Genomic DNA, 12,909 nt, shown 5'->3' with positions numbered 1-12,909 from the left:
GGAGTTAGACGGTTCATGAACAGTCTGTGATTTCCYGTGCTTTTTCTGCAAGTCAGAGCAGTGTGAGGGAAGAGGCTGCAAATAAATATCTTTCAAAGATGTACTTGGAAAGATCAGTGCACTCATATGCTTCCATATTCAGAGCAGAAAGTGAAGGAAGTTTGACTGTCTCCTCTTGATCTCAGTGGGCTGCAGTGCTGCATCCTGAACCTGCCGTCTGCAGCACTCGCTGCTGGTGAAGAGACTGTTACGTGCTAGAGGTTAGGGGCTTTGGCGGATCTGTGTGGCCAGTGCTGTCATCTCTCAAGGTCGAGAGCATGCAGAAGATAAAACAAAAGCTTGAATGAATAGCAATGATTTTCCTTCTATAGTAAATTTAAAATACTCTTGAGCAATTTAAGATGGATTGAAGTCCTTGCACTAATTAACAAATGTGTCCAGTATGAGTCCGGCTAGGCAATATCTCAATGTTTTAATTGTGTCTCCCTCTCAGAGCTAGACAGTGTGGAGGAACTAGAGAAGAAACGTATCTGCAGGATCATTACAAAGGATTTCCCTCAGTACTTTGCAGTGGTTTCACGAATCAAACAGGAGAGTAACCAGATTGGCCCTGAGGGAGGGGTCCTGAGCAGCACAACGGTGCCCCGCGTCCAGGCGTCCTTCCCGGAGGGTGCGCTGACCAAGAGAATTCGCGTGGGGCTCCAGGTAAGGCTGTCATCACTAGYTTCATGCGAATGATGCCTTCACGCAGAGACTTTTCTAGCGTTGTTGGCCTTCATGTGTATAACTTGCTCCTAAGGAGCCCTCTGCTCCTCAGAAGTAGGTTGCACGGTAGGTAACGTTCTGTGCCCAGGCTCTGAAATGATGCACACGTRCCAGGTGATGCCCAGGCCTCCAGCCTGGGGCAAAAGCCCAGTTCCCTTTGATTGTTGCCTTGAGTGCTGCTAAGCCTCTGAAGGAAAAGCAAAATGCTGGGAGCAGCACTCTGTAGTGCTGCCTGCCACCTTTGGGATGTCCAGAGCTGCTGGGGCTGCGCAGCTGCGGTGTGGTCCTAGGCACCTTGGCCAAGGAGCAGCTTGTGCCTGGACTGCCCCTTGCCATGGGGCTGTGTGTGGGGATAGAGTGTGTCCAACTGTCTGCCAGCTGTTTCGGGGTCAAAAAATCCCCATAAACATCTGTTGTTGCTTAGGGCATTTACCACTGGCATTTCTAGCTATCGCTACCGAATCTGGGAAGAGCAAATAGCTTAAACTCTCCTTAGACAAACTGCATAGAAAGKGGAGAAATATTTCACAGGAGGGATCTTTTTCACTGAGTTCTGCTAATTATCACTTAAAATTGCTTAATAACTTGATAAGTCTGGGTTCATGAAACAGGGATGCTGATTTGGATTCCATTGCCTGGAATTCACACCAAATCATTTCTCATTTGTTAACAATTTCATATAAAGACTATTATTCTTGAGAAACTGGAAGTTCTGCTATTACTGTTATACAGCTGCCTTAACCAGAGCTATTTAGTGTGAAAGAAACACATCTCCGTATGCACGGTTGTTGCTGCTGAGACTGCAATGTAGCTAGATAATGTCAAAACATTATGTAGTTTGAATAATGCAGCAAGTCACAGGTCAGCTTGATTGAAACAGAGACTTGAAATTAAATAAATAAATGCAAAACCACAGGACCCCCATGAGATGGCTGCCATTTTTGAATTCAAGTCTTACTTGACAAAAATGACAGAAATCATAAAACATTTCTGCCCATGTTTGAGTTTTTTTCCTTTTCTTCCCGTACAAAGTTAGGAAATCTCTGAAGGCACAAAGTGGAGGTGGAAGGTCTGAAATTTGCTTATAGCTCAGCTGAATGTTAATACAAATATTTTCATTCTTTATGAATTTGACCCAAGCAAATATGTCTTTCCTGAAAATCAATAGTAGAATAGCATAGGAAACASCAAGGACAGAGGTAACTCAGGAATACAAGTGTTCTTAGCAAGCATGGGTTTCTATTTGGCAGAGATTTGAGAATGCTTCAACATCTGTGTTGTAGTAACTTGTTTAGTCTTCCTCACTTTTCACGATTCTGCTAACAAAATAGGACTCTTTTTGTATTTTAAAAATTTATTCAATGTCACCCAGCACTGAAAATTAAAAACAAAAATGAGATTTATGATTTTGCTCTACAGATTAGCTGTTAGGAAATCATAAGTGGGTTGTTGGGAAAAATATAAAGGCATGAATTGTACTAGTAATCACCCTAGAGAGCTATAGGGGAAGGCAGCCTAGGAAAAGGTAAAACAAAATTCTATAGAAAATAAAATGAAAATTGAGTTGTCTTTTAGAAAAAAATCCTGCATGTCTAAAACCAATTTGAAGCTCTAATCAGAAATATTTTCCCTGTGTTGTCAGGCTCAACCAGTTCCAGAGGAGATTGTCAAAAAAATCCTTGGAAACAAGGCAACTTTCAGTCCCATTGTCACTGTGGAGCCAAGAAGAAGAAAATTTCATAAGCCCATAACCATGACAATTCCCGTGCCACCTCCATCAGGAGAAGGTGTAACCAATGGGTACAAAGGAGACACGACACCCAGCCTTCGACTTCTATGTAGCATTACAGGTTAGACCGAATCATGCTCTTTACAGAGTTTTCTACCTTTACACTCATTTAACTGTTCAACTTTTGCTTTCCAGTGAGGGAGCATTAATGTGCTAGATCCAGTAGAGTTCAACTCTCCTGAGCAAAGCCAGCTGAGGTCATTCGAAAGGCTTATGCCGATTCCCTGGGCTTTGAATCTGGTCTCATGCCATTATAAAAGAATTCCTGCCAGCAAATACGGAATGCTACTTTATATTTRGCCAGTATGAAGAATTTCAGCCTTGGCTGTCACACACTCTTGTCAATAAAAATAGCTTGCAGAAGTAATTCTGGCCTAGTTGATATCAAGGGAACTTTCGCTACTGAGTGTAGATAAGTCGCTTGTTTACATTAGCACCATTTTCTGGTATGTAACATATACCTTTATATATAACATGTAATTCAGATGTTTGTTCTATCTTCTCTGTTTACTTGTGAAGCAAAATAAGTTAAGATGGGAATATTCCTATGTAGTGTGTGTTGCGTATGCGATGTGTTTGAAAGAAAATCTCTGTGCTTTGTATGTACTTAGGAGGTACTTCACCTGCGCAGTGGGAGGATATCACAGGCACCACTCCGCTGACATTTACGAATGACTGTGTCTCATTCACAACCAATGTTTCAGCCAGGTATGGTAACAGAGATTGCGAAATATACCCAGGAAGTAGTTTCCCTAGACTAAACACATAGGTTGTTGTAGGTCTCCTTCAGCTTTCTACAGTTCTTTTACAAGGCTGATATAAAGGGGTAGCAGACCAGATGCTTCTTTGTCRCTATGTATGAGCATCTGACACTTCCACGGTTGCAGACGAAGCTTTGTCCTGGCCTTTTCTACCAGGATGATGGCTTCTGGCAATCATGTGTGCTCTTTCACTAAAGGCTGCAGTGACACATGGGATTTTCTTTTTCTGCAGACCTGTCAAACTATGGATGCTCTTCATAGTCTCCTCTATGATTTTGCTAATTTTTCATTAGGTTACAAAGCTTGAAATACTTGACTAAAAACGCAAACCCTTCTGAAACTGAAGAGGGACCAAGCACAGGAAATCAGACTGATAAGCATTACAGAGCCGTACTGTATCAGTCACTGTTGCTGCAGGAAATGTCTTGCAGAAATCGCTGGAAATGTTTCCCGAGAGAGGACTCTGTCTTGCACYTCACACTCTTTGCATGTTTGTCTGGTACGGGCTCTGCATCAAACTCTTAGGTAGTTGAATGGTCTTAGGAGTTGTCATATGTCTATTAAAGGAATTATATCTTGGTAAAAGGGAGAAAGAAAATCATTCTTCTGTATAGAGTTTATCTGCCTGGTACAGGAAACTAGTCTTTTCAGTTTTTTCTGTCAGTTAGGTTGTATAGCGGGGATTATTTGTCTGATTACCCCTTCTTTGACAAGGAGTCCAGTAGCCCGAAGGTGATAAAATCTGATCTTTGTGGGCACAGAAGACCTGCTCAGACATTGGGGTTTCAGAATTTATCCCTTAAACATACAGCTTTTGGGAGTGGTAGATCAGTCAATAGTTCAGCTCCAACTAAACAGATGGCTGATCCCAGCTGGGGCACACACAACTGTTTGCAATTTGGAAGAAAGGTACAAACTATATTTTAGCAGTTAAACCCTCCTCTGAGCGTTCACCTGTGTGCATCTGTTTACACCACTCTAATTCCTTTGTATAACACATTAGGCGTCTGCACGGCAGCTCGAGTGCTTTGAGGCTTGCACTGAGGTGATTTAGGGGAAAAAAAGTAAATTTTGAAGCAAATGTAAGTTCATCTGCTGACAAATTCTTCTCGACTGGAGAGCCATGTGGCCGTGCAAAGCCACGTTCGTGTGCACAGGCGCAGCACCTCATCCCATCTGGCTCTGCGGGCTTGCAGCCCTGCTGCAGTGCAGAGGATAGTGGCYGAGGGAACTGTGACGGGGCAGGTGCACTGGAACCCCCGTATCCGGAGGTGGCATAATTACACTGGAGCTCTTCTTGGCCACGGGGCTCTCTGATACGAGATCAGTGCCACGCACGTATTTTCTTGATTACAATGTATGGTACTGTTGATGAATGCTGCAGTTTCATCAGGAAGAGTTAAACAGAGCTTGCTTAARCCCACCACTTTTCCTGAGAGAAGTTTTAATAGGCTTTTTCATTTATATGGAGTTTATTATTTCAATAGCAACAGAAAAGGAAAGTTTAAAATGCTCAATTAAAAAATTTGTAGGGATTCATAAAAACATATTCTCTTTAAAAAGTAAAAGACGTTCAGTTTCTGACTTCAGCTTTCGTAGTTGAGAATTAATGTCATTTTCACAAAAATGTCATTTGCCAAAAAAATCATGGTTTGAAATGAGTTTTGATGAACTTGATGGTCTTACTTGCTGACTGAAGACTTTTAGCAGGATCTGTACAAATCATGCATCCTGGTGGAGAAAATTTATAGTGAGCTAGATTAAGAGTTTWTCATATGTGCCTAACATTCGCATCTATAAAAAGCTTTATAGAGAATGAGAACTGCTGAAAGAACTGAATAGAGCAGTTGGAAATATTATAATATATATAATATATATATATAATATATATAATATTGGAAATATTATGGCAAAGATCTGAATAAAGTAAAAATCAAAATATTTATAAGCTGTATCAGATTTGTCATCAAGCTCATCTTAGGAGGAGAATATGACAGTATAACATTTATCCCATAGAGAAGCCTCACTGTGGTCATACACAGTTTTAAACTACATGGGAGATGTGATTTTGCTGTATGTACATGCAGCCAAGGAGGTTGTTTTAGATTTTATATGAATCAAATGCACAGTGAAACACCAGCAAGTTAAAATATACATGACTAGGTGGCCACAAGGAATACACCATTCCTGCAAWTTGACTTCAAATTCACCTTAAAATTATCAATTTTAGAATATACTAGTGTGAAAAGACTCAAGTAAAGATACCAACATCTCAGTGCCACATATTGCCATTTTTGGAAGCTTGAAGCTCCATTGGCAGTRTAAGAAAACCACAGGTTTTACACTGGGAAGTCTGCAGGGGCAGTATAAATCCAGAATGGCCATGGATATGGGGTTTCTCTTTAAAGGTGTGAGAAATATTTGAACATAATGGAAAGTTCATTTAATGGTTCGCTTTTTCCCATGCAGGTTTTGGCTTGCAGACTGCCATCAAGTACTAGAAACTGTTGGGCTGGCTACACAGCTTTACAGGGAATTAATATGTGTTCCTTATATGGCAAAGTTTGTGATATTTGCCAAAATGAATGACCCTGTGGAATCCAATTTGCGTTGCTTCTGCATGACCGATGACAAAGTGGACAAAACTTTGGAGCAACAAGAGAATTTTGAAGAAGTTGCAAGAAGCAAAGACATTGAGGTATGTTTCTTACTCACAGCCTGGCTTCCTCCACGTAAATAGACAATCTGTTGTCCAAGTGGTGACAGGTCCTACAAAAGGATTTCACAGCCACTATAAGCACAGTTAAGTAGAGAGAGGTTCACATTCAGGCTGTGTCAAAAATGTCTTAGAAGGAGGCCAAAAAAGGAAGGTGGAGGAGCAAGAGGACTCCAAGTGGGTCTCCAAGTGGGTGCCTCAGGCCAGCCTGCGGCAGGTTTTGGGTGCGTTGCTGTGGCGTGACCCTGCTTGTGCTTTGGGGACTGCTGACCTGGGACTCCCTCTCTGCTGCCAGATGCACAGTTGCACAAGTGGAGCTGGTTCAGCATGAGTAGGTAGCCAGTAAGACTTGCCTTGAAGGGAATCTACATACTCTAAAACAAAAATCGAGGAAATCATGCTATACTTATGAGCCTTAATCTACTATGAAAAGAGGTTTTACTGACTTCTATTTCATTGCTTTGTTAGGTTCTGGAAGGAAAACCTATTTACGTTGATTGCTATGGAAATTTGGCCCCTTTGACTAAAGGAGGACAGCAGCTTGTTTTTAATTTTTATGCTTTCAAAGAAAATAGACTGCCATTCTCTATCAAGGTAAAATAATTTTTTAAAAAATCTCTTGTTTTTTTTTTTTTTTTTTTTTTTTTTTTTTTTCTGTGATGATGTTTTTTCAGCCCAGTGTGACCAGCTTGCCCCTAGGATGTAAGTGTCATTGTTTAACAGGTGAATAACATGGAGAGGGTGCTTTGCATGAAGCCACAAAAAAGTTACTAGCAGAGCTAGTCTGACCTCCTGAACAGTGGCAGTAGATCACTACTTCCCAGAGACTAAAAAAAGGTGAAACATTTGATAATGTATTGTACAGGAGAACAGCCTCCAAAAAAGTGCGTGCAGACTACAGATCTCTGAATGACCATGAAGGGATGCTTGCTGCCCTTGGCCTTTTCATGGCCTTGGTGCAAAAGAAGGCTCTAAGCATTTTGGTGAGCACAAATGCAAAACTCGGCAGAGAGAAATGAAGGTGAGCTAAAAATGTCACTCAGTTTTATACTGGAATATTGCTGCCCAGTTGGGCTCAACCAATGTCATGTGGTGCATGGCTTTGAGGAGCTTGTTTCCAGGAAGGGAACGTGAAGCTGATCCTGCTCCGTTACGACCACTCCCTTTGCCTGCGGCTCCTCGGGCCAAGTCCCAGCTCAGGGTCTTGCTCTGTACCCATCAGAGAGCTGCTTTTGGAAGGGAACTCTTACAAATGCTCCAGAAACCGCCCCATGAATGAGAGCGTATTACTCCACTGTACAATAATTTCTTTTCTAGGTAAGAGACACCAGCCAGGAACCTTGTGGTCGTTTATCGTTTTTGAAAGAACCAAAGACTACAAAAGGACTGCCACAAACAGCTGTCTGCAACTTGAATATCACTCTTCCAGCACACAAAAAGGTATTTGTTAGGAAATGTAAACATTTTCCTTAGGGTTGGTTTGTTTTTATTTTTGCTTTTCTAGTTCTCTTTTTTTCCCCCTGCTAGTGATAAAGAAACCCTGACATGCCAATAATGAGAATGCTTTGGATTATGATTAAGGCTTTTTAAATTTGTTTTACTGGTTTCCTGTCTGTAGAACGCTTTTAAGTCTCTTGTTACTGTGGTGTCAAGTTCCTATAATTTTTTTGATTCTGTTTACAGCTCATGCTTCAGCCTGCAGCTCATAGGTTTATGCTTGCAGTAACGTCATGTGTTGATTTGCATTGGATGTAAGATTTTTGTGTTTGTGTGCGTTAACATTCTGGATTTGCTTTGCCTTATAAATCAGTTTGCGTTTTGTGCTCCCAACTTGGTCCTTTTCATATCCTGATATTCTTTTCCCTGCTGTCCATTATAATATTCCTTGTCTCTGCAATGCATCTTGGGACCAAAAGGAAACAGAGTCAGATCAAGATGATGAGGTAATATAAACACTGTCTTCTGTTTTTATTTCCTTCAGATTTACTGAAGAAAAGTAAATATGTTACAATACTTTTAGCTATGGCATTGAAAAGATAACTAAAGAATAACTATATCCTCGGCATCTGATATTCTGTTGCAGAACAGTAATGGTGCACAAATGTGGAGAAACAGAATTTTGTATTAAATCAAGCCTTGAATAATAGTAGTTGAAATTGTAACTCATTTTCTTCTGAAAACACAATAAAATTATAAAATTCAGACTAAGTCTATTTCTGACAAAATCAAGAAGGATGTATTCAGTGTGATTTTAGCCCTTGTAGCAACACTGCCAGTACTTTGGTAACTTGCATTTCTGAGAGGGATTTAACAGCAATGGCCTATAATATTTTACTCCTGAAAATAACCTGTATTCTTCTGATAAAGCAAAATAACCAACAGAAATTTCTAAATATGGTATATAAATCTATTTTCAAATACACCTCAGATATTTGTAGCTTAAAAATCCACGACTTGTTGGAAATTGCAACATTAGATTGTCAGGAAACTGAGTGTGTTTTATTCATTAGAGGTAGCAATAAATGCAATCACCTTGTAGAAGAAACCGCATAGATATATCGCATTTGCCTACCAGCAGAGTTTCCTCTTCTTACTGGTGGCAAATAAATAGCTGTAGCCTCCTGCTGACTAAAATAAAAATGAAACGTTCCCTACGTGTTAAAAAAATAATAATAGCAACCACATCGCTTTGTCTCCACATGATTTGTTCCTAGTGAGTTATTATATAGCTATTACAATAGTTTTCTTTCTAAACAAACTATTATTTTCAGTCATGTAACCAAGTAAGCTGATTCTGAAGGACTTTTAGTATTTAAGACATCACAGTAGCAGCTATGCTATTGAATGCAGTGACTTGTGATGCAGTTTATGAGTTAACTATAGTAGTCTGCTTTCTAATCTGCATCTTTACATTTTGTGCCTATTAAAAAATCCTTCCCATGCCTTTTTTTGTCCTTAATGTATTCACTTTAAAACCAGTGTATATTGTGGTGTATGTGCTTTCAGGACAAATTAATTTGGGGAGAAATATTTGATCAGTCTAAGTTGTACTCCTATGAATGTTTTATGTCTGTATCTGTAGTCTTTGTGTTGATCTCCTATTTCTAGCCAAACGTGGTTTATTTTATAGGGGACGGAAAGTATTACGCCATTTCTAGTAGTACAAAGCATTTGACCAAGTGATAATGGTGTAACACGGTGTTGAGGCACACCAGGGCTGAATCATGAGCTAAGTCTGCTATATAAGCCCTTGCTTCTCATAGCAGAGAGTGCTGCTGTGAGCAGGGATGTGCCTGTGGGGCCATCTCTCTGGGTGACAGTCCCTTCCCTGCTCGCTCCAGAAGGGCGGTAATTTGTGGCAGGTTTCTGCCRCCTGCAATGACTATGGTCCCCCTCCCCAGCATCTGAAATTCATTGCAGGATGGACAGGAATAGAGACAGGCTCTATCCATTACCTGGCTGCTTGCCCAAATTGCCTCCAGCATGTCATCCTGAAGCTGAACGGGACGTTTGTTCTCCTTTGTGGGAATGTGTACTCCCAAATGTGGCCCATAATACTGAGGTTTGATGGTAGCTGTGCTCCAGTGGGGGATGGTGATACTAAAGGCACCAAACAGTGGTATGTTTTGTTGCAGACGGAGAAGGCAGACCGGCGTCAGAACTTTGTCTCCCTGGCTTTACGTAAGCGCTACAGCTATCTGACTGAGCCTGGAATGAGTGAGTTGCTCTTACCAAAGTACTAAACCATATATACATGATTTCTATAAGAAGAGACATTTTTTCTATAAACGTTGTATTTTGGTGTCATTTTGAAAAAAAAAAAAAAAGTATCTAAAGCAAAACTTTTGGATGGTCTGTGAACTCCTGTGTTGTGAGAGCTTGAAGAACTCTGACTGGCAAATAGCATGTGCTAATTAAATAAAAATACAGTAATTTTTAAAAGTTCCGTATAGCTCTTGGAAAGTAGAATTGCAAATTAATTTCCAAAAGAGAGTCTATTCCTCTTCTCTTTGAGAGGTTAGAGAGAGAGAGCTGCTGTACCAGCATGATGCAGAAGAGCGATTTGCAAAAGTTGAGCAAGGCTGAAGAATTCTGTTCGGACAAGAACTAAAATGTTTAGATTCTTAGCCAAAAAGGATTCTCTCATGTTTCATATCTTCCTCTTCTTTCTCCTCCCCTTTSCTTTTTCCTGTGTTCCCTGCAGATGCTTTTTATTCCTTGGCACCACACATTCCTTTTTCTTAGCTTATTTTCCCTTGACCAGACTCTACTTTCCTTCTACTGAAGGAAAACTCTGCTTTCCATGGCTCTGCTTTCGTTTCCCGTTAAATACAACAATGTATTTGGCTTASCTTTGTGTCGCCTACCTCCCCTGTTTGAGGTTGATTGCTACTGTTCCCTGTTCCTAGACTTCTTCTTGCCTCTTTCTCCCTCATAACTTCTCGGTTGCTGCCCTGCAACAGACCCTTTGATATAATTCCATAAAATCTGTAGAAAAACTTCCTCAGATCTAGGAGTTCCCACTGGATGGCTACAGTTTAATAATCCTGTAAGATCTGTGGCTTCTTTGGATCAGATGCGCTCCAGGATGTATTACACTTGTCAGGTCTGGAAGAAGACTTCAAGCATGTAATATCTGAAGAAGCTACCAGATCTACTGAGACGTCTTGATGGACAATTAAGGTATCGTCAAAGACAGGGCAATGGAAATTGCTTGAAATGAGTGTGATGGCTATATATGTTGCTTATAATTAGTTTATTAGGCCTCCTTGCAGGGAGAAAAAAAGAAAAGCAAAAAGTCTTATTTTTTTTCACCAACACTCCATTAAGACTCATTTGCAAAAAGCAGAAGAAAAAAACAAAACCCATTTAATGGATTGTACTCAAAGCCTGGAGAAAATATGTAGAAAGACAGTAGAAGTCCCTCTCCATTCTGTAACCAGTTCCTGTCTTTTGACACCAGTAACTAGTACTGGAAGTGAACTACCTGAGTATGCAACAAGGTATGCCGAAGTCATTGTGTTTGCCAGGAAAGGTGACAGACAGTGGCCTGGCCATCAGTGTACACACCACCTCGTGCACACACGCTGGCTTGTTGCTGGCAGCCACCACAACTGCCAGCAGCATGTTGGCATGAGGGGATGATGTGGGCTGGGAAGCCCTGCTCTTCCAAAGCACGTGCCACCTGTTACAAGGCCARGACAGCCAAAAGGAAGTGCTCCAGTGGTCCATAATCTGCTCTTCAGTGGCCGTATGTTTGCAGCTGAGAAGACCGAGGAGTGCTGAGCTGGGGAGGCATGTGGTGGTTCACTCAGTGCTTACAGTGACCCTCTGCCTGTAAGGAAGTGCAGCTGGGTACACAAAAGGTAGCAAAACCCATCTGTTTTCTGATCAAATCTTGAATGCAGCATGGTAGAAGCTGCTCAGTCTGAGAGTGTCCAGTATGCTGTGATGGGAGGGAATTTTTACTGTTTTAAAATTGAAGAATGACCCAGTTCCACACTGTTTCGGTTATGTCATAGCTGCACATGCTGGTAAATTACTGAATATTCTTTGGACCAGTTCTTCTCAACTACAATACATAGCACCAAAAAGGCATTTTAAACATGCTGGGATCCATGATTTAACAGGAGATAGAGCAGTTAAGAGGGACACCAGTTGGTTTTATTGCTTTGCTAGCTGGTTGTGGCCGACTGGACCATCACAGCTCGCTGGGGCCCTGTAAAGACTATTCCAAATACAAACTGCGGTTTTTGATGTTAGTTCTTTTCAAAACGATTTTGCCTTTGTGTTTTCGGACTTGGGGACTGCATGATCTTCTGGTGAATGTTAGCAGCTGCCACTCATTAATCTTCATTAATCTTCATAATAAAGTCTAGTTCCTTTAATGAAGTACACAGTGTTTGCTTCTTTGGGAGCATAATAGCAGTTTTGTGCTTTAAAAATATAATTGCAAACAAGATGGAAAAAATGGATATTTCTTGAAATAGGCTGTGCCAGTCAGGCCTAGTATTCAAGCTCTCTTCAACCTAAATGTTCTACTACAGTATCACCAGCCATCCGCCTCACTTTCTGGGCTTTGATTGGCATTTATAGACCCAGCACATTTCTCCTTGCAGGATATGGACCTGTGGTATACTGAACATTTATTTATCTATTATTCTGTATAAGTGTGTGTGCTTTAAGCCTTAGTAGTTTAATATTAGTTTTATCCTGTTTCTTTCACAGTGAATTACTGTCTATACGACAGATAAAATTATTAGTATAACTTCAGAGAAAGGTGTGTTGAGTACGTTCCTTGGGTATTTTAGCTCGATTTCTAACTCTAACTCAAAGAAAAAAAAAGGAAAACCCTCTCAGTTACTTTCAGTGTCAACTCTCTGAATGTTATGGCTGTATCAGAGGATATGTTTGCTGTAATGGGATTCCCAGAAATACTGTCTTCTGGCATGAGTACCTCCTGTAATGTAAAATATGGTTGATGATGATTTACCTGGAATGTCTATGAATAAGCTGGGTGTTTTGGGGATGATAACAGTTTACAGATTTGTCCTTACCAGGAAGTTTTGCATAATATATTGTTCTCTGACCGCTTTTCTAATGTTACCTTTTGAGAAATGCAAAGTTGAACAGGTCTGTCTTTGAGCTGATATCAGAAATCTCCTCAAAAGGTACCAAGACACTACATCTTGTAGAAAAAGTGTACTCTTCTTTTAATGGCCTCTTGTGAAATGATTTTGTAAGGTTTACATATTTGTGCATAATACCGCATATAAAATGTATTACTCCATGTGCTTGTTTTGACATGATATCTTGTGCATGAATAAAAACTGATTCAGCTGCTTTGCTTGCTCACGTTTATCATAAATCATACATTC

General features: G+C 40.5%; 1 protein-coding gene across 1 annotated transcript in view; it reads left to right on the top strand.

The window, feature by feature from the left end:
• ANK3 (ankyrin 3) overlaps window positions 1–12,909 on the top strand; it is a 202,163-nt gene that overhangs the window by 161,152 nt on the left and 28,102 nt on the right. The window contains exons 30-36 of the mRNA XM_085309351.1: window positions 494–705; window positions 2,408–2,615; window positions 3,166–3,262; window positions 5,785–6,013; window positions 6,500–6,625; window positions 7,349–7,471; window positions 9,667–9,748. Of these exons, the coding sequence (XP_085165477.1) occupies window positions 494–705; window positions 2,408–2,615; window positions 3,166–3,262; window positions 5,785–6,013; window positions 6,500–6,625; window positions 7,349–7,471; window positions 9,667–9,748 (1,077 nt within the window). The remainder of the gene's footprint in view (window positions 1–493; window positions 706–2,407; window positions 2,616–3,165; window positions 3,263–5,784; window positions 6,014–6,499; window positions 6,626–7,348; window positions 7,472–9,666; window positions 9,749–12,909) is intronic.

The sequence above is a fragment of the Rhea americana genome, unplaced genomic scaffold, assembly GCF_003343005.1.
Source record: "Rhea americana isolate MKP2758 unplaced genomic scaffold, rheAme1 scaffold_296, whole genome shotgun sequence".
NCBI classification, from domain to species: domain Eukaryota; kingdom Metazoa; phylum Chordata; class Aves; order Rheiformes; family Rheidae; genus Rhea; species Rhea americana.
This window is presented reverse-complemented; position numbering and strand designations above follow the sequence as displayed.